The sequence below is a fragment of the Sebastes umbrosus genome, chromosome 10 (assembly GCF_015220745.1).
Source record: "Sebastes umbrosus isolate fSebUmb1 chromosome 10, fSebUmb1.pri, whole genome shotgun sequence".
Lineage (NCBI taxonomy): Eukaryota > Metazoa > Chordata > Actinopteri > Perciformes > Sebastidae > Sebastes > Sebastes umbrosus.
This window is the reverse complement of record NC_051278.1, coordinates 21,896,352-21,919,280: the sequence shown is the minus strand read 5'-3', so window position 1 is coordinate 21,919,280 and position 22,929 is coordinate 21,896,352. Positions and strand designations below refer to the sequence as shown.

General features: G+C 40.8%; 1 protein-coding gene across 1 annotated transcript in view; it reads left to right on the top strand.

Annotated features, from left to right (window-relative positions):
- The window catches only part of LOC119495756 (C-terminal-binding protein 2-like), a 91,679-nt gene that overhangs the window by 16,280 nt on the left and 52,470 nt on the right, over positions 1 to 22,929 (top strand). The window contains 1 exon segment of the mRNA XM_037782516.1: positions 12,362 to 12,532. Coding sequence (XP_037638444.1) covers positions 12,475 to 12,532 — 58 coding nt within the window. The 5' untranslated portion in view covers positions 12,362 to 12,474.

The window sequence follows — 22,929 nt, the reverse complement described above, 5'->3', positions numbered from 1 at the left end:
ACACAAATGTACAAGTGTATCTAATTAGACTAAATCTATTCAGAGGGGATTTCGTGGTAATGATTTACTATTATGTATTACGTGGAGAGTAAATTTACTCGGTAATGTCGTACCTGACGAGCAATATTCAAATAGATTTTGCAGTAAATTGCTGACAGGGATCATGGTGACATGGAAAAGAAGGTGGTTATCTGTCTTCCTTATGTGTTTTCCTTTACGAACCGTCACTTTGCTCTTTAGACCCAGAAGCAGTCGCTTTAATAGTCTCTCCTCGTTAGTCATGCTCTGTGTTTCTTTGAAAATCCTAAATTTACTCCTTAAATGTGACTGTGGCATCTCCATTCTTCAATCAGCCATTGGTTGAGTCTTTAAGACATTGGCTCCGTTCCAACACATTCACATTTTTTTCCCATTTAATTTCTGAATTTGAAGGTCCATCTCCCCGAGGCGTAATTATTCCATAGCCCTAAAATATAATTGCATTTTTGTCGCTCCTCTTCGCTCTCTCCTCGGGGTTTCCATCATGCAGCTAAATGGTTTTAAACATTTCACTCTGGAGAGGTGTAAGAAATCAGTGAGCATAAGGTTAGATATTTTGAGTAAATGGAACTAAATTGTTTTGACTTGTGCTAAATGATAAGGTGTCTGTGTTTTTGCTCTGGCCTCGCGTTAATGAGTTTATAGCTGAGGAATGGGGAGGTGCTAAAGAGCTGAGAGAGACAAGGTAAGATGGCGAAGACACTCTGCTGATTACAGTTTCACACAGACTCCAGTGTGTTACTGGTAAGACTTTAATTTATGAGCAAAAGTCAGTACACACAAAAATTGGTTTGTGCTGGCTGATACATTGTTTACCGTCTGGAGGAAGCCGTGGCACTCACTGACCTTAGAGGCTCTGCTGCCTGGTGTTGCCCACTAATAAATATAAAAAAGAACTTAACTCCACTGATTGATCAGGGGAAATCATTACACTCGCATGGGGACACACATTAGTACATGTTATCATGGTTACCAAATGATTTGCATAAATATATAATGAATGATCCTTATACATAAGATCGCATTCCTGACAGTTGGACGGAGGATTTAGTAGTAATACAGCTACAACTAAGTACTATTTTAACATTGATTAATCTGCCAATTATTAAATGTATTAATTGATCAATCACTTAGTCTGTAAGATATCAGAAAATTGTGAAAAATGGCTTTCCTTGTGTCTATGATGACGTCTTCAGATGTATTATTTTCTTAGACCAACTGTCCAAAACTCAAACACATTCAGTTTACAATGATATAAAACATTATAAAGAGAAGCTGGGACTAGAGAATATTTGGCATTTTTGTTTAAAACTACAGCTGTCATCGACTATTTAATCACATGACTGTCCATATCTTATCAACATGGGAGTGGGCAATGCCAAATATTTTTATTTCAATTAAACATTTGAATTGATAGACAACCCTAGTATATAGTTATTATTGGAAATCAATTAACAATACAAAACAATGAGAAATATTGTCCAGAAACAAACAGGCAACAACAGTTTTCTAGTTTCATATGATGCCAATATCTTCCCTCTAGCTTTAAAACTGAGCCTGCTACAACCTCGTGAAGGCGTTATTATCATGTTATCTTTGACAGCCCTACTTACAACATGACTAAAACAATTAGTTATCAAAATAGTTGCCGATTGATTTTTCAGCAGTTGAATAATTGATTAATCGATTAATTGACTAATCGTTTCAGGTCTAGCTTTTGAGTTCCTACGAAAATCACATATCTATCCTTAGATTTCCAAACAGATCAAATGAGTTCACTTCACGAAAGCGAACTGAGACCCAACTTCCAGTTCTTTATTCGACACCAGAGCTCGATGCATAGCGTTCACAACAGCCTAAACGAACCAAACCAACCGCCACGGCAAACATACTACAGTTTGCTTAAACCAAACCAAACAGTTACGTGTGAAAGCCCCCAGAGTTTCTAGAACATGATAAATGTATGCATGTTAAGTAAGGTAAGAATCAAATGGGCCCTCAGTTATAAAGATTAGTTCAGGGGAAGAGTGTGTCACCTCATGTTTACTCTATTTCTGCTGCATCCATGACAACACATCCAACCTGGTGTACATCCTACTTAGCAGTGAGCATCAAAAGGTGTCCTTAATTCACTTCCATTATCATATCTACCACTGGTCTCATCCACCAGTCCCAGGGTCACCTCGAAGAGAAGTTGGTCCAATTGTCACAAGTGTATTGCTCTTATATGTAAGGTTAGTGTGTCTGTAGTTCAGCACTCTGTACTGGTCTTTTGTCCCTCCAGAGAAGAAAGGTCTGAGATCATTCTCTTCAACAGGAAAGTGGATAGGACGGATTTATTACCACAATAAAAGCATCTTGGACACAGCCTTTCATCTGTCGGCCTAAGTACCACAGGTTTCGGTGTGATTGCTTGTGTGTGTGCATAATGTGCTTATACATGTATGTGTGAGTTGAAATGAGTAAATTCAGTATTTAGTCTATAAGGTTAAGGAGAAAAAATTACCAAGATAACATTTAGAGACATGTTTACAACGTCTTTTATTTAATTCAAACATGGGCTCCGTTTTGTGAAGTCTTCAGTGGCCTGTGTTGTGAAAAAATGCATTATTCTAGATGCCAACCTTTGTTTTAGTTCATTAGTTGTAAAGAGCTGGAGAGAGGAGGAATGCAGGCCATGCCGAAAGCCTCGCCGGGTTAGGCTAACAGGCTGCCGTGCACAATAATGTCACCATTATGCGTTTCCTGGGTGACTTACACGAATAGGCATTATTACAAAATTGTGCATTAGCCCAAGTCAGCAGTTAGTGCTGCTGCAGTCTCATTTCGTTTAGAGTTGAAAGGAGAGAAAGATGGCGAGAATGTGAGGGAGGGAGGGAGGGAGCGAGGGAGAGGGAAAGGGGGGAGGATGGGAAAATGGTTCAGAGAAAAGGCGATGTAAAGGAGAAATGGGGAATGAAAAGAATGCGATCTGCCAGAGGCTGACAGGACATGCAAAAGGAGGTAAAAGGATACACAGAGAGGCACAGATGGACTGACAGACTTGGGGGATGATGATGGAGAGGTAGAAAGAGGAGAGCTGTAATTGTCAGTAACTGGTGTATTTAGACAGGGAAGTGTTGGAGGAAGAAAGAGGCTGGCAGGGAGGAAAGAGGTGTAAATCAGCGGTCTGAGCGACAGCTTTACGTGCCCCTCGGAGCCCCAACTATCCGATTAATGAGAGAAGAGAAACCTTAACCACCTTCCCCTCTCTGCCTCTTCGTTTTCTGCTACCTTGCACTTTCAGGGACATAAATCATAGACTCTTAAGCAGTCACTTTGGGTAGCTGCTACACAATTCTTCCTCAAAATGTTGACTGTAAGGTACCCCTGTCCTATGATTTGCTGCATTAATGAGATTTTACCGCAGCTAGTGTCCATTGAAGCACATTCATTACAGTTGTTAAAGGAATAAGTCCACGTTATGGGAAATGCGCTCTTTCTTGCCAAGAGTTAGATGAGAAGATTGATATCATTCTGTTGTTTGTTCGGTAAATATGAAGCTGGGGCCGGCACCCGGTTAGCTTAGATTAGCATAAAAACTGGAAACAACTAGTCTGGCTCTGTCCAAAGGTAAAAACATCCACCTATCAGCACCTCTAAAGATCACTTATCTAATCTGTACAAAGACAGAAGTGTAAAAACAACAAGTTGTGGTTTTACAGGAAGTTATGTGCCAGACTATTTCTTGGCCAGGTTGTCTTCCTATTTTGGGTGGGTTTACACTTTGTTTTTTGTACGGATTAAACAAACTGTATACAATGTGTTAATTATTGAGTTTTAGAGATGCTGGTAGGCAGATATTGTGACTTTCCAGGCCAGCCAAACTAAGCAAAGCTAAGGTCCACACATCCCCCCACCTTGTTTGGAAGTGTTTTGAAGGTTGTGTGGATGAAAGCAGATTAGATTAGGCTATAATATGTGCATAATATATGTATAAGGGCTGTCAAAGTTAACGTGATAACAACGTGTTAACGCAAATTTGTCTTAGCACCACTAATTTCTTTAATGCATTAATGCAACTTGCGATTATTAGGTTGTCCAAACTTGTGCTAAATGTGGTGAGGAAAAACTGTCATGGCCATTTTCAAAGTCCCTTGACCTCTGACCTCAAGATATGTGTATTAAAATGGGTTTTAAGGGTACCCACAAGTCTCACCTTTACAGACATGTCCACTTTATGATAATCACATGCAGTTTGGGGGAAAGTCATAGTCAAGTCAGCACACTGACACACTGACAGCTGTTGTCTGTTGGGCTGCAGTTTGACATGTTATGATTTTAGCATATGTTTTTATACTAAATGCAGTACCTGTGAGGGTTTCTGGACAATATGTGTCATTGTTTTGTGTTGTTAATTGATTTCCAATAGTAAATATTCATACATTTGGATAAAGCAAGCATATTTGCCCATTCCCATGTTGATTAGAGTATTAAATATTTGATAAATCTCCCTTTAAGGTACATTTTGAACAGATCAAATATGTGTGATTAATCGTGATTAACTATGGACAATCATGCGATTATTCACAATTAAATGTTTAAATCGATTGACAGTCAAGTATTTATATTTTCTTTTGCTAACAGTCATATTTAGCATTATGGAAATTATCTAGCTAGGGCATTCGTAAACGTTGAAGATGCCAGATCCCTCAAGAGTGTGTTGCTGAGACAGAGACAGGTCTCGAAAAAAGTTAATTTTCTCCTGATTTGTCTTTGAAAATTGCCATTTTAGTGTCTCAATGTTCTAAATATACTGTATGTGGCTTGTGAAAAATGGGTCCAATATTTACTTCGATGACTATGGGGCGAAAGAATCGGTCATAATCTCTGTTCACGTTGATAGACACAGGACATGCCGCTAGTCTCCTAAAGGGGCGGGGCAGCGGCGAAACCCATGTGACACTGATACAGGGAACCGACTCCCAGTGCACCTTCTCCTTTCTGAACTGTCTTTGGTGCTATCAGTCATCTCATCTAACCCTCAGCAAGAATAAGCGAATTTATGTCAAACTATTCCCTCAACGAGACGATGTGTGAAGCTCACAGCTGTCACATGTCGAGACGAGGCTGCACTAAAAACAAAGATATTCAAACGGTAAAAGATGGAAAAGAGTAAAACGGGTTATTTCCAGTTCATCTAAAGGTCACCAGGTTTCCCCTTGAGCTTGATTCTTTGACTACAAACCCATACTTGCATAGCTCAGTCCCCCTTTTGTGTGTGTGTGTGTGTATGGTCTGTTGGTCATCAAGTTCACATAGTTAAACTAGTTCACTGAGGTCAAGGGCTGGAAGCTCGGCTGATCTAAAAAAAGAGAGAGCACGACGTTCTTTTTTTTTTTTTCAAGATGAAAACTCCCCCTTGTAGTGAACGCCTCCACAGATATTTCAGTCAAAACACGTGTTATGACAAAGTCAAAGCTGTAGCTTTACTTCACTGTGTGCCTTCTCACCTTTAGCCAAACCCACAGGTTTCTTAATCTGGCGAGAGGGCTCCTCTGAGAGATGGCCTCGGTCAGAAAAAGACCTCTTTCACTTTCTCTTCCCTCCCTCTGTGTCTTCTGCGCTATTACCAACCTAAACAAGATCTCCTGGGCTGCCTGCCTTGTTATGTGCTTTTCATCACAAAAGGAGTAGAAAAGAGTGAGTGCGAGTGAGAGAGTTGAAAGAGAGAGATGTTTTCTGAAGTGTAAAACTGGGCTCTTTCTGCTTGTGAAGTTTTCTTGATGTACAGGGTGTTAGATGAGAGAGTATGAATTCATAACCTCTTGGAGTGATGCAACAGCTGCAACAATGCAATGTAACGCCTGGCGCGGCACTCAGACTTTTTTTGTGGCATTTCAATGAAAATTGTACTTCTTATTTGTGAGACATGGAGAAGCTGTGGTGGCACATCTATTGTGTACATCTGCCACAGTGTTAAAAGCTCTTTACTTTGAGCACCGCTCAACTCTGTAACAACATTTTATCCACTATTAAAGTGCATAAAAAAGAGCTTTATTTTTTTAGGTCCATCATGTGAGTGACATTTAAATGATTTGTTAAGTCTATAAGTCAAAGCTGTACAGGGTAACTTCATGCTTCTGCAGCCCAAACATGCAACTGTGTGAATTTCTAGAAAGTTTAAAGGACTGCATTCCCCAGATGCAGTGTGACACAAATAACTGCATACCATGACAATTTCCATCATTGACTATATATCATTAAGTATCATCAAGTATTTAAATTTGGATTAATTTTTTGCCCATTATTTTATGACTTAAAGGAACAGTCTGTAAAATTTTGGGGGCTCTATTAGCAGAAATGGAATATAATATTCATAACTATGTTTTCATTAGTCTATAAGCACCTAAAACTAAGAATCGTGTTTTTGTTTGCTTAGAATGAGCCCTTCATACCTACACAGGGAGTGGCTCCTCTTCAGTCGGAGTCCACCATGTTGCTCTGCCATGTTTCTGTCGTCTTGTTTTGACCAACAGTACAAAACCCAAAGATACAATGTTTACAATGATATGAAACAGAGAAAAGCTTCAAATCCTCACATTGGAAAAGCTGGAACCGATAACCAGTGTTTGACATTTGTGCTTTTAGACAATTCATTGATTGAAATTAATTAATCAAGTATTTTTTTTAGCTCTATACATCACAAGTTAATTTGAGCAAATAGTAGGTAACTACTGAGTTTATATGGGATGAGATCATCTTTGTTCCAACCATAATTTGCGATTCAGGCTGATAAAATAAACTTAAAGTAGTATTTTTTTGTTTTACTCAAGAAGAGAACATGTACAGAAATGTTAAGACAGATAACTGGTTGCTCTGTGTGTTCCTTTTTTTTTTTTGTAAGCCCTGACGAAGACCTACAGTGGTCAAAACATGTTGGCTTTTTAAATAATTTAGCCACTATAATAAAGGCTTTTTAATATATTCTCTTCCTCATTGCCACTTGTTTTGATATTTTGGATATCGCCTGGATTGCTTTCCTGTTTATCATGTACAGAAATGTGTTCAAGTGACACTGATTCACAAGAAAATTAGTTCAAAATACAGACATTAAGAACGTAACAGGTATATGTAGTGCAGGAACAACATGGTGTTGCATTCATTACTTAGAATAGATAACAGACATATTTTGTGGTCTAAACCAAAAGGGCTCTTTGTGTCGTAAATAATCATAATCAAAAGTATAAAATCAGTCATACAGGGAGTGGAGACACAGAACAAAGCTTTAAGCTACGAGTGTGAACTTTGTAAACAACTCAAGACTGCTCGGTCTGTGATGGCGACACATACGTAGACAAGCAACCACACATGTACTGCACATACATGGAAATATATTATTCAAAAAGGAAAACTGATGAACATGTAGCACATTATTGTAGATGCACAGTATTGTCTCATTCAGGCCTTCTGACAGGTTGCAGGTTGGGGTCACAGAGGGGAGTCCATGCAGCAGTGCATGAAATGCATCAAAGTAGAAAGGCAAGATGTGTACTTTCAAAACATTTGTGGATTGTGGCTATGCTGCAGAAAGGGTGTGAAGTGAAAGTCAGGTGTCTGTAGTAAATCATACTGGCTTGTAAAACTTTTATATGCAGTTATGATGGATGTTTTTCTCAGCCCACAAAGTCAAAATCCTGCTTCATCAAAGACGAGATAAAACCTTTTATGACCAAAGAATATTGTGAGGTTTGCAACGTTCGTCAGATCTGACGACCGTCCCTTTGGTCACAATCTGACTTGGTAACATTTACAGACTTGTCAGGGAACCTGTGAACATGACTACCCCGCCCACAAGTAACACATCCAGCGCTGTGTGTGTCACCTTCTCTCTACACCGAGCCATGCAGACAATCCCTGGAGTTGTGTGTTTCTGTTGTTTGCGTGTGTGTGTGTGTGTGTGTGTGTGTCTGTCTGTGTGTGTGTGCCTTTCTCCTCTTCCTCTTCCTCTCCTCCAGCACTGGGCACGTATTTTCTCTCAGGTCAATCCCCTTATTGTTAAGTTACATAACAGCACTTAGTCAAGTAACAATCCAGCAGCGATAGTGCTAAAGGCTGCAGGATAACTGTACTTCCTCTGTGGCACTTCTCTGGCTGAGAGCTCTTCTCAAAGTTGCTGTTGACTTTTCAACCTGCTTAGTGGAGTCGACTTCTCTGGAAATGGAGTGGAACTCCTTCTTGCATGAGACAAATCTCTGGAATTAATTATGATGTCATATATACCGCAGTTTGGGGTTTTTGGTCGAATGTAGCTCTCAAACTGCTGAGCAGGCCATTCTTCTAAGCCACCCCTTCAGTTGAGACCACCAGTGAGAAGAGAAGTGAGGAAATGTCATGTTTGACGAACAGAGATCTGATTCTGAGTGAATGTAGAGGTTTGGGGGATACAAACATTTACACATTTTTATTGATATATTCAGCATGCTTAAAAAATAAGTTAATCAATCGACACCATTCACGTAGACCTAAATATAAGTGGTTGACAAAATGTGCAAACCTCATTATAGGGCTCTGTGATAAGGTCAAAATCATCATCCTAATATTTACAATATACAGTATATCCTAATATGTCAAATCAAATTGATGTGCAGTGGAATTAACTGTGGTTTATGCATTATATCATATAGTAAACTAAAATTAAGCAATAAATCATGTTAAAAACATGTTATGATCCTGTCAACACAATTAGGGCTGTCCTTCTTTGTCAACTAATCGATTAGTTGATTTAATGGACAGATCTGTAAAAGAATTTCTCCACAAATAGTCACAAGGGCTGTCAAAGTTAATGCGATAGTAACAGGTTAAAGCAAATTTGTTTTAACAGCACTAATTTCTTTGACGCATTAACGCAACTTGCGATTTTTAGAATGTAGCGGGGTCAGATTTGAAGATAGTGGCATCATATTAAACTTGAAAACCCAAGGAATCCATTGGTACCAACCATGTCATATTAGCTTGTTGCCAAGGAGTTTAAATAACGCTCCAAACTTGTGCTAAAATTTGGCAAAGAAAAACTGGCATGGCCATTTTCAAAGGGGTCCCTTGACCTCTGACCTCAAGATATGTGAATGAAAATGGGTTCTATCGGTACCAACGAGTCTCCCCTTTACAGACATGCCCACTTTATGATAATCACATGCAGTTTGGGTGCAAGTCATAGTCAAGTCAGCACACTGACACACTGACAGCTGTTGTTGTCTGTTGGGCTTCAGTTTGCCATGTTATGATTTGAGCATATTTTTATGCTAAATGCAGTACCTGTGAGGGTTTCAGGAACTAATATTTGCCATTGTTTTGTGTTGTCAATTGATTTCCAATAGTAAATATATACATACCATTTGCAAAATGCAAACATATTTGCCCACTCCCATGTTGATAAGAGTATAAAATACTTGATAAATCTCCCTTTAAGGTACATTTTGAACAGATAAAAAATGTATGAAGAATTTGCAATTAATCACAATTACATCTTTTAATCTATTGACAGCCCTAATAATCACACAAAAGCACCACTTTAAATCTTGTGTTTACTAGAGATGTGCTCCTAAGTTTCTCAGAAATAAGTCATTCAGCCTGAAAAAAATCATAAAAAACGACTACTCGACTAAAGAAATCTTATCGACTAAGACCAAAACGACCGATTGGTCGACTAATCGCCTAAGAGGGGGCTGCCCTAATCACAATACAGCTCCACTAAGTGGAGACTTGCATTTTGTACTTTTTTGAAATCATATTCCACCCATGCATCCATTCACAAGATTGAATAAGCACAGTTGATACTGAATCATTGCCTAGCCCTGCCATATAATCTAATTCAAGTTATTGCTTTACATTAAATTTAACTTAACTTTTCAAATCTAGTTGTATTGCACAGTATTGTATCGTTATCGCATCATTTTATTCCAATTATGATATTGTATAACCACCACATGTTTTTGTACATTGTGATCTTGAATAATTGTTTTGCAGGCACCTGTGCGCTACTGCAACCTATATGTCATGCACTGTTATTCCACCGAGGCAGTGAAGTCTATATGAGAAGCGTTTATAATGACTAAATGGCCAGATGCACCCGTGACCTGCAGCGTTGCCGTTCACGCTGCACAGAGTATAGGATGCCTATGCCAGTCTATTCATAGCCAAGGCGGCGTGACTCCCCCGCCTCTGACTGACTGTTTCCTGCTTTCCCTCTTGCTCAATTACTTCTCCTCTGACTCCCACATGTGGGTCTTCAGCTCTTTGGCAGCAAGGCTTACCTTGTGGAGGAGGGAAGCTGAAGCGCAGCTGACTGGCGAAGCGAGCCGAAATGTGTTTGGTTAAAGAAAGACGTGTCGGAGAAAGACGGGAGCTCATACTGTGTTTGAATGCAGGAGACATTTAACACCTACAAACTTTTAAATTCACTCAGCTGCAGTGCGCCTACCTCCCAACAGCTGGCCAAATAAAAATGCAACATCAAAAAATCATAATTCAGCCATATTGCTTAGCCTTAACATTTGTAATTGCAGTCACAGCGTAAATATCAATACATCATCATATAAGTACTCAAGTGAGAGCTGCTCTCAAAGTGCAGGATTGGGCCCAGAGGCGAATATAGAAATAAACACAGGTAGGGTTATAAATGCGAAAGTGCTGAAAAAGATACTGTTAAAATGTAGGAGGAGGATGGTGTCACACTGTACTCATCCTGTTAGCCGATGTTTTTCTAGTACTTTCCACTCCCTCCCGCCAACCACCCATTTTATGTCTTTATTCTGCTGATACAACCTCCTCCCGTCTGCTGACTAACTGACCCACATTCCTCTGTGTGACTCGCTGCCCTTAGAGTGTGTGTGTGTGTGTGTGTGTGTGTGTGTGTGTGAGCCTACATTTCTGCTTGTCATCTTGTGTGCATTCTTGTGCCTTCCTCTGTCTGCCCGCCTCCCCCCCACCACCTATAAAACAGTGCCGTGTCCCTCAGGCTTCAGCAGGGACCAATTAGAAGATTGTTTTTTTAGAGGAGCATCAGTCACTGAACATAAATGATTGGTAAAACGCTTCATTTGCTCACTCACTCTGTGTTTGTCTGCTTTTCGCTGTGCACCGCTCAGTTTGGGGGCTCTGGTTGCAGAAGTGACATTTCTTCATTAAATTAGATGAGCAGTGCTCGCTGAGGTGAGGCTCCCTCTAGTGGAGGATCGAGCCTCTGCAAGGGGTCTGATTTGAGTGATAACTGCTAAGGTGTGTAACTGTGCATGATGATCGCTGTTAGGTGTGATGCACTTTCAGGAAGCCAGGAAGTCACGATTAGTACGTGAACAGTGTCAAACCTCCTCAGCTTCTTAATGAGCATGAAGTTAAAGCAGCAGTAGGCAGATTGGAGCAAATATGATTTAAAAGTTATTTTTATAAAACGGTCACTATATCCTGACAGTAGTGCATACTATCTTATCACGAAGGAGTTAACATAACGCTCCATACTTGCGCAAAAGTTTTGCAAGGAAAAACTGTCAGGGCCATTTTCAAAGCGATCCCTTGACCTCTGACCTCAAGCTATGTGAATGTAAATGGATTCTATGGGTACCCACGAGTCCCACGATGCCCACTCTATGATAATCACATGCAGTTTGGGGCAAGTCATAGTCAATTCAGCACACTGACACACTGACAGCTGTTGTTGCCTGTTGGGCTTGAGTTTGCCATGTTATGATTTGTTTATATTGTTTATACTAAATGCAGTACCTGTGAGGGTTTCTAGACAATATTTGTCATTGTTTTGTGTTGTTAATTGATTTCCAATCATAAATATATACATATATTTGCATAAAGCAGGCATATTTGCCCACTCCCATGTTGATAAGAGTATTAAATATTTGACAAACCTTCCTTTTACGGTACAATTTGAACATATAAAAAATGTGTGATTAATTTACGATTAATCTTGATTACATATTTTAATTGATTGACAACCCTGATAATTATATTTTCATAAATTAGTGAGATATGGAGTTTGGCAAAAAGGGTTTTTGACTGGCTGCCACTTGAGTAAACATTCACTCAGGGACTTGACAGTGGGTCATATTCAATTAGGAAAAGCCTTTGTCTTGTCTTTGTATGCCTGTTGTTGATTTGTAACAAAGTAGGAACTACAAAACAATACGGTCCCATCCGCCCCCGGGTTACTAAACATAAAATCCAAGAAATCATTTTTTAAAAGTTGCGAAACTCACAGTGGATGTGCTGTACGTCACTCTCAGACTGGCTTCCAAAGAATAATCTTTGTCCCTGCTTTCTTGTATTTCAGGTTTAAAACATCAGCTAGCTAACGTCAGGAGGATTGGATCATTCAGGACTTTAAGGAGGAGAGAGGTGGATACAAAAATCCAGAGAGAAGAGAACGTTTGAAGCTTTGACGGGATGGCTCTGGTCGACAAACATAAAGTGAAGCGCCAGCGGCTTGACAAGATCTGTGAGGGTGAGACAGACTCCTTTAACTCTCCATTCTTTCTCTTCTTTCTGCTTTTTCTATGTACTTGTGGATTTGAAATACTGGCTACACATTCGCAGGTCACTGGAAGTTGATTATTTAGTGTGTTTGTGTCTTTGTGTGTGTACATGTAACTTTGAGTATTAGTTCCACAGGTTTATGTTGACGCTATATGAAAAGATTCCATCTACTGTTATATGGAAATGAAGTTTCCACCAGTGTTCAAGCCTTTCAGCCTGCTGCTACAAATCCAGTGAAAAGCCAGTGGGATCGTTTGCATAAGTGTGTTTGTGTGTGTCAAAAGGGAGCCTTGGGACCAGCCGAGGCTCCAGACTTCAGCTTTGAAGGCTGTCTAGGAGGGAGAAAGTGTGTGTGTGCGTGTGTGTGTGTTGAGGAGGTTGGGTTGATGGCTGAATGAGACTTGAGTTCGATGTTTCCAGATTGCTGGAGAGATGAAGTAGGGAGAGTTTGTAATAAAGTGAAGCACTCCTCAGAGCCCTGAGATTGATTATAGTGGGTAGTGTGATTGATTTGTGTGCGTGTGCATCTAGTGCTTTGTCTCTCTCACACAAACGCACGCAAAGAGATGTTTCTTTCGTTTTTCCTCACACAACGACAGGAGCCGCTGAATGTTGATTTAGAGTGTGTATGCATGTCCAAACTCATAGTCATCCTACTGTTATGTATAGCGCAAGATGAAATTCTCCTTTTGCAATGTGAGTGTAGCCACTAACTGCTGTTCCATTAGCTTCTGTAACTCTCAAACACTCATTGGGGGTTTCTTTCATCCGTCTTTGTGAGAAAGTGAAACGTGTTCTGAGGTTTACTCATGTAGTCACCATGACGTCACCGTGATGTCACCGGGATGTCACCGTGATGTCACCGTGATGTCACCCATTGGTTTGTGGACTACTATTTTGAAGCTTGTGAAAAGGGAAAAAGACCCGCTCCAAAACGGCTCATTTTAAGATAAAGAAAACACAACAATTCATATTTTCAGGTGATTATACACTCAAGAAAACATACTTATTCATATTTTATTCTATTTCTGCCAATAGATCCCCCTAATTGTTACACACTGGTCCTTTAACCATTGCAACACAAGGAAATACAGTTATGCTTGGCGTTGATGACTCCGCTCTTAAGATGCTCCCTGGATTAGCCAAGCAGCATGCTAAGCTGAAGCACAATGCAGAAAACCCCCCCAGTGGGTAGACCTGAGTGGGCCCAAAGCAAGACATTGAATACCATTTTAACCTTTGAACCATGTTAGGAATCTGAACTAGAAAGGCTGGGGTGGTGGAGGCAAAGCTTTGCCAACAGCAGCAGCGGTGAGTGTGGCAGCATTGGTGTTGTAGGGATCTGTGAGGAGGGAGTCTTATTAAAATGGACCACCTTGTTGTGAAAATTAACTGTGATTGGTGTGTGACTGATTATTAGAAGCGATGATTCAATCAGCGGGCTGTCAGCTGATTATAGCTGGGGCGTATGACTTCCGTGTCCTGTATATAACGCATATGCACCAGCTGAGTTCACATCAGAGCAGCGGCGATGTGCGGCGTGCGGCAAGCTGCTGTGCAATGACTATGAAAAGCTGCGGTGGCCGCTCCCGAGCACAGCGTGCTGCGGGTGTTTGATTCTGCGGCCAAGCGAAAGTTGGGAAAAGATTAACTTTTATTGGCAAAGTGCGGCCAGAGAAGACCCGCAGCCAATCAGTAGACAGATCCTGTGACTCCTGTGTCATGTTGACCTATGTTACAAAGAATTTCTTCCCGCCAGAAACACATGAATACGCCTCCCGGCCACCAGAAAAATATAATTATTGCGGCGAGCCGCACTTCACCGCTGCCTTGTGTGAATTCAGCGTTAAACAGAATTTGCTGTTAGAATTTGATTTTAATTAAAGGTAGGGTTGGTAGAGTTATTCAATTCAATATTTTGTTATATTAGTTGAATTCTCTTTACATCCAGTAAAGCAATTAATAAATCAAATACTCTGACAAGAAAAAAAGAAAGTGAACGTCGTTTCCCCATTTGAATGATTATTACACTCACTTACACACCATTGGCTGCCTTGCAAAGCACTGGCCTGCCCATCGGGAGCAACTTGGGGTTTGACATGTGGACAGAAGGAGCCAGGGATCAAACCGCCAACCCTGTGATTATTGGACGACCGCTCTAGCGCCTGAGACACAGCCACCCCAATATAATATACAGTATATACTGTAACTATAAACACTTTAGATTGCCTTTAGACATCGCCAGACAACACGTCGTAAACTAGTTTGGTTCAAGCATCCCCTGGCCCTAACTGTTTTTCCCTTGTCCATGATATCTATCCACGCTCTTTTCTAACTTGACCTTTCCTACCTCTGTCTCTGCAGTATAAAAGATGTTCGTCTCTCTCCGTCCATTCTCAAACCGTCACTAGACTGGCCTCAGTCTGTCAAACTAGTGATGTTTAACCTGTGGCCGTCATGGGAAAGATTTGTAAAAGACAGCTCAAAAAGAAATATTAAAGAGGACCTATCATGCTCATTTTCAGGTGCATATGTATATTTTGGGTTCCTACTAGAACATGTTTACATGCTTAAATGTTGAAATTTTTTTTCTTTTTGTCATGCCGGCTGAACTGCAGCACTTCTTGTCACCCTCTGTCTGAAACGTCGTGATCGTAATAATCGTGATCTCAGTATTGACCAAAATATTTTTGCCATAATCAAGCAGCCCCACGCTGTTGTGATTAGTCAACCGAACCAGCTGTGCTCTAACTAGCTTTGTTGGAGGGCGTGCTAAACTAGCCGCTAGGCAGGTATTATGCAAATGTGTTACTTGGTGACATCACCATGTTACGGTAGAAAAGTCAGGGCTTCAAGCAAGGCATTCCAGAAGCAGTGTTTCTGTGGCGGACAGTAACTCTCTTTGGGGTGGACTTTGTGCTTTGTAACTTTGCAGACCTTTTCGAGCACAAAAAAACGATATAACACACTAAAGGAAAGGGAAAAATCATAATAAGTCATGTGGGCAATTTTATGTTACAGGGTTGTATTTTTAGTAATTTGCATTATTCTAAATGATTTTGAATTAGGTCTTCTTACTTATGGAAAAGAACATTGATGTTCCAGTTTCCCTTCAGCTCTCTATAAGTAAAAACCTCAAGATTTTCATAGTAATGTTGAGTTACTTCACATTAAAACTTTAGAGTATCGAGTATCAACATTCCTCTTTGTTCATGTCGAAGGAAAATCCTGTTGAGATTGAGAAACACAATATAATGAAGCCTAAATGAAGCAGTGATGTCTGTCTGTTTCCACCCTCAGAATGAGAGCCACATGTGGCATCTCAAACCTCTCCAAACCACCAGCCCTGCTTGCTTGGAAACACTTTTTCCCTCCTTTTTTTTTAATACAAGAAGAATGACTGTGTCCTGTCTCAGGAAGCAATATGTTAAACATCATATAACAACATTTTTGTCCTACAGACATCTTCAGCAGCATCCATGTCTCCTCTGCTTACCAACAATGAAGTCATTCTATACCAAAGACGAGGGGGGATTTTTTTTTTCTTGCTGCTGCAGTTAGTCACCACAGCTGCTCTTAAAAATGTGTAGAGGAGGGTGATTCACATTGAGGAAGTTAAAAGATCAGAGGGCGGTGAATCATGCTGTTTTCACAGTAGCGTTAAATCTACTCAGCCATATAAAAAGGGTATTTCAAAACCAGAGGCATGGGGTGTTCTGCACCATAATGTCAAAGCCACCCACTATTATCTATAAACAGAGTGCTGGGACTGGAGCGTGAAATAGAAATCAAAGTTCGCATCGCGTGTATTGACAAAAACAAGAACGTTATGGAGTGATTGTGATTGCGTCGCCGTCGTGGGCCGCACATGGCGAGACGGCGAGAGAAGCTTCCCTAATCTCCATTCATCTTCTGAGGATAAGTGTGTCAATCCAATACTTGTTTCACAGCGGAGTGCATTGATTACATCTTTACTCATTGTGATGAGTGGCTAACTGAGCGGCGCCTGTGGCCTAAATCGAATTCGAAATGGCTGATCAAGTGTGGCTGTTTACTCCCATCAGAAGTAGTCACGGTGCAGGAATGCAGATTTCACCGGAACGGTGGATGTTTTACCATTGAGGATATCTGATGTGATTCGCTGTCCTTTGCTTTCATGTTGGATTTTTGTAGTTTTCAGATGAGACATGCAAGGTCAAAACTAGGGCTGCGACTCATGTCAGTCAGTTATTATTTCGATTAATCTATTAGTCGTTTGGTCTGTAAACCCAAGGTGACATCCCGATGTCCTTTGTCTTGTCCAACCAACAGTCAAAAACACAAAAATATTCATATTCCAATGATATAAAACAGTGAAAATCAGCAGATACTCACAAGTGAGAAGCGGGAAACAGAACGTTTGGCTTTTATTTTGCTTGATGAATTAGTTTTGACACTTCAATCAATAATCAAATTAGGATTTTCCCCAGGAAATTGATTTAGCCGAGCTGATGAACCACCCAGTTCTGGACACATCATGTCTTGTGATCAATTTTTGTCAGTAGAGGACAGCCTAAACAATAGCCACTCTTATTAAACATTATGCTGTGTGAAATTGCACCTCCTACTAGTTCATCTGATTATCTCTTGGTTTTTGACATTTGACCCCGTGTAAAAGAAGCATTTTGAATTGGACTCCGGGAAATTATAATGCCCATTTTCACTATTTACCAACTATTACTGTAACAAACATTTTATAGGCAAAACAGTTAATCCATTAATCTAGAAATGAGTTGGCAGATTAATCAAAAATGAAAATCATTGTTAGTTGCAGCCCTGTGAAAGTGTATACATTTTTGGCTGGACCGCAGAGAGCCAGCCCTGCAATCACGAAAGTCTGTCTCTGAGTGACTGACCGAGTGATGAAGTTACACGATTGGTCGGCCGAGTGTTGGAGTTTCCTCATTGGCTGTTGGTCTTTCAAAAAGAAAAGGTTGGTGAACAGTCCATTATGCAAATGAGGCCGTCCAGCAAGACGCGTCCAGCTCACAAAACTTGGACCGAGCTGTCAAACCAGGCGATCTAGTTCTAAAATTAAATGAGATTCAGCAGTGGCATCGCCTATTTCACACTTAAAATGTTTTCAGAAGTAGATTTTGGTGGATTGTTTAGACAGAATAACAGAAAGTTTACGAGCAGGCCGCCATGTTGTTTCCTGCAGAAAACCAGGGACCAATCAGGTGCATTCCACTATAGGGTACGTCACCGCTTGAACGGCCAGTTGAGTGGAGCAGCGCGTCCCCTAGTGCAGCGCGTCCCCTAGTGTCCTCACCGGACCTGGTGGACATGTAATGCTGGATTTAGTATTATAGACATGACCACTGACTATTTGTGTAACAATTTAGCCACAAATTCACAAACTGACCACACACGGTCCAGCCATATACTCAGTTTTGACCGAGTCTTGTTTAGGATGTTAGCAGAGGTGGCTCACCATGACCATGTTTGATGATTACTGCATTTTTTAGTTTAATTTAGGGATGTCAAAGTTAACGCGATAATAATGTGTTTTAACACCACTAATTTCTTCAATGCATTAATACAACTTGTGATTTTTAGGTTGTAGTGTGCTCAGTTTTACAGATGGAATGAAGATGCTGGTGTCATATGAAACTAGAAAACCTATGGGATCCGTTGGTACCAACATGGTTCCATGTCATACTAGCTTGTCGTGAAGGAGGTTAAATAACCCTCCAAACTTAGGCAAAATTTTGGCGAGGAAAAGCTGGGATGGCCATTTTCAAAGGGGTTACTTGACCTGAAAATGGGTTTTATGGGTACCAATGAGTCTCCCCTTTACAGACATGCCCACTTAAGTGTATCAGTGTGTCAGCACACTGATACAGTGACAGCTGTTGTTGCCTGTTGGGCTTGAGTTTGCCAAGTTATGATTTGAGCATATTTTGTATGCTAAATGCAGTACCTGTGAGGGTTTCTGGACAATTTTGTCATTGTTTTCTGTTGTTAATTGTTTTCCAATAATGAATATATACATATGTTTGCATAAAGCAGCATATTTGCCCACTCCCCTGTGATAAGAGTATTAAATACTTGACAAATCTCCCTTTAAGGTACATTTTGAACAGATAAAAAATGTGTGATTATTTTGCGATTAATCACAATTAACTATGGATAATCATGCTGTTAATCGTAAATAAATATGTTAATCGATTGACAGCCCTAGTTTGAATCATCATCAAAGTGAGTTTTAAACACAAATTCCCACACTTATTTCTCTATTAAGCCTAACAGCATTGTTTAGTTTAGATATCAGCTTTCAAAATGTATACGGCACAACTACTCCTTCTGTTGTGGGTTTGATGAAGTGCCAGGAAGAGTGTAACTGCAATAAGGGAACTGTGGCAAACATCTGTTGTGAGCATCAGTTCCCGTACTCTCTATTCATTCCCCCCCTTTTCTGTCTTTCGCTCTCTTACTCCCTCTCTCTCTGCGTCTCCTTCTGTCCGCTCCATCTGTGTACCCAGCATGCATTGGCTTGGGCAGCCGCGCAAGTCGTTGCCATTGCCGTTTAGCCAGAGCTAACTGACTGATCTGGGCAGAGATGGGATGTGAGCGGCGCTTGCGACGTGAACTAGGTCGCGGTGACAGCATGTTCCTGAATGTTGATTTACAAGTTGTAAATCTGTGCTTGGACGCAAACACCACAAGGTGGGGTAGTGGAATTTGTCATGGCGAGTCCAAGTGTTTCAGTTGGCGGTTAAATAAATATGTTAATCCTTGATAATGCGTCTTGTTTTGTCATGTGTACAACAGGAGGAGATGTTTAAACAGTGAACGGTTAATAATGGGGCCAGTTGAGCTAAAATACCATAAAACTTAGCCTGTGAATTATTCATTTTCTCACATTTAAGGGTCCTGCAAGCTTTTTTTTGTGACAAAACGCTTCATATTAAACAGAGAGTACAACCAGGGAGGCTGTGGAGGGAAGGGGGGTGGCTTCGTATCCAGAGACTCAGGGCTCTGCTGCATCCACCTCTCTTTCATCCCTCCCTCCCACTCATCTCCCCACGCTCTGGCATCCAGCTCTGGTATGAAGTCATCGGAGTGGTCTCTGGGTCTGACCCCCCCTCGGGCTTGTTCCAGGCTCCACACCAAAACCCACGACCCCTTTATAGGCTTTGTGGAGAGCCAGGGAGGGGCACAGAACTGGTGGGGAGGAGAAGGGAAAAGAGCACATAGAAAAAAATGGTAGAAAGTGTTGTTTTTGGAAGGAAATTCGTATAACAATTTGTAGCAAACCCGCATGTGTGATCGTGTTATGATTCTCATTAGAGTGTGACCGTCTCTCGGGCACACCTGAATGCAATTTTATGGTACTGTTTTCCTTTTCTTCTTAGTGTTCTGCGTTCGCCTCTGTTTGAGCTGGCATGCAGCTTAGCGGTTGTTGGAAGTTGGAAATGAGTTCCTGGAAAAAATCTAGTTTCAAAATGAACTCTGCTGTGATACGAAGTATTTAATGACCTGTGGCTTCACCTGATCAGACTGGAGATTGGATGAAAGCTGGGTCGGAAGAGGATGCGCCCAAAGGAGATGGATTATGGGCAAAGAGTATAGAGGCAAAGATGCTTTTTTGACAATAGATGGCGCTGCAGTAGCGCTTTTGCCATTTTTAGACTGTAAACGCCAATGAGTCCATAGCCATGGATGTATAGACTCTGTAAATCAGAGGATACATTTGTTTTAGGTAAATCAACTTCCCAGTACGAACACTTAAACAGCCCTCATTTAAATCATTATGTCCTAAAAGTTGTAGAATTAACTAATAGCTGAATCCAGAGTTATTTTCGTCGGCAAAATGGATGTGCATCAGACCCACAGGACTGCACCGCCCTGCACGCTCTTATGACATATCCAGTTCTGCCAGCTTCCTGCCAGCTTCCTGCCAGCTGTATGCGGCTGTAATAATGGATATATTGGCTGTAATTCATCACTTTTATTATCTTATAATACACCCATGGGCTGTATGCGGTAAGCCTATACCGTGGTGGATGAATTAATGTCTCCAGCTATCGGCCAGTAGCTAGTAGTGCTGGTAGCACGACATAAACAGAATTTAATATAGTTGTAGGCTATTTACTAACACGCAGGGCAAAAGCACAGGACACATCCTCTTATACTTCTATGGTCTATGTTCTATTTTTCATCTATTTTGGAGATCCGCGACATGAAAAGATTGAAATTCCTCTCAAAATCTGTCTGCTGTATTTTTCTAACTTCCATCGCTCACTTTATGCTCCTCTGGGAAACAGCCGGGAAAAAAAAGTCTAACAACTAAATAAGTAAGTAAGTAAGTAGCTATAATAGTATGTATATTTATAATATTTTTATTGTACAACACAGGCCATTTTGGTAGAGACAATAAAATGATGGCAATAGAATAGAAATAATTTTGTTTTACTTTTGGACGGCTCTCTGTAGGCGGACGTTTTACTGGCGTCCGGTAGTCGCTTTCAGTCCAAAATGATGTAGCTTTGCTGCTGGGCGCTGACATTGCAATGGAATGAACGATTGACTTTCACTTCTTAGCAATATACGTTCTTTGTTATAGGTAGAGGGATCTCTACATAGCAAACAGAGGGAATTTTGGAGTAATTCTTTGTTGGCTTTTGCTGTTTATGTAGTGCATGTGTACTAACGAAATAGAAAACAAACTGTCAATTCAGAATGTTACACTAGCCGAGTATGTGATTGTCATTTAGATAAGTACTAGCTTCATTGCCATCGACCTCCATTTTACAGTCCATTTAGTCCCTGTGGAGGTGCTTTAGATGTATAATCCCACTGGAAACACATACAAGGCAGCCGTGTACATAATGTCTGTTAAGTGTGCATTACAATTCATCTGACAGCATTCTCTGCAGCCAGTACTGGCATTGTAATCCCATTTCCAGTTAGTGCCTCCTGCCCTACGCTCATGCATAAGTCAATGTGTGTTTAACATTCAAATCATGCCTTGAGTACGTGAGGCGTCGCACTGTAGGAGACAGTTGTTTTTATTTCTTGTTGCGGCGCAGCATTCACTTTGAGTCGGCATGTTTATTCATGTAGGCACGTCAGGCCAAGGCCAAGGCTTTAGCGGCGCTTTGCGTGTGTGAATGAAAAGGGACATTAACGAAGCGCCGCGGCCGCCGCTGTCTCTGCTGCACGTCAGAAGACGAGCAGAACAGGGTCAAAAGGGCGAGAGGGGATCCGGGATCGTGCGAGCCGAATGCGTGTGTGTGTGTGCGTTTGAGTGGGTGGATAGATGGAGGGGTGAGTGACAGCAAATTTCCAAATGGGCTTGTTGCATGTGATCCCTCTGATTCCAACATTTGGTAAGGCATGCAAACATTTTACATGCACATGAGCGCACGCATGCACATGAAGTGAGTGATCCACCTCTGGTTCTCCTGCTAGCTTAGCTGTAATATTAATGTGGAGGCTGGGACTGAGAGGGCTGAGTGACAGGGAGTTGTGGAGGGTTTATTAAACAATGGCAAGTAGATTTGTTCCAATACCGATACCAGTATTGGAAATGCATCCGATACTGCCCAAAATTCGGGATCAGGTATTGGCGAGTATACCAGTCTTTAAAGGTCCCATATTATAAAAAGTGAGATCATCATGTTTTTTTATTATAAAGCAGGCTTAAGTCCTATATAAATACTATGAAAGTATCGAAACACTCAATCCACAGGGAAATACACACAGCCCGTATTCAGAAACTCTGCATTTGAAACAAGCTATCAGGATTTCTGCCCATTTGTGATGTCACTAATATACAATATTTAGACCCTTTACACAGATTTAAATGTAAACATTCTAAATGTTTCCCAGTTTATTTCTGTTGCAGTGTATGTGAGTGTCATCAACTGACAGGCAGTACATGTGGACCCAAGCTGTTGCCTAGCAATGCAATTCTGTTTAAATTCCGTTGAAATGCACTAAAACGGAGCGTTTCAGACAGAGGGTAAATACAGGTATATTCAGACAGACAGTATGAGGAAAATAAAGTTTTTTTTTAACATTACAGCATGTAAATATGTTCTAGTAGAAACACAAAATACAAGTATGAACCTGAAAATGAGCATGATATGCGACCTTTAAGCCAGAAAAAAATCAACTTGTTTAACCGGAAATCAATTCCTCTTCGCCGCTCCCAAACAGAAGCCTTCACTGTGCTGTTGCCCTGGATGTATCATGGCTGCCACTGGCAACAACTGTTTTAGCGCAGCGAAGAACGGATTGCAGGTAGTTTGTCACGTGTCAATAGCAAATAGCTGCACGATTATGGCCAAAATAATAATCCTGATTATTTGGATCAAT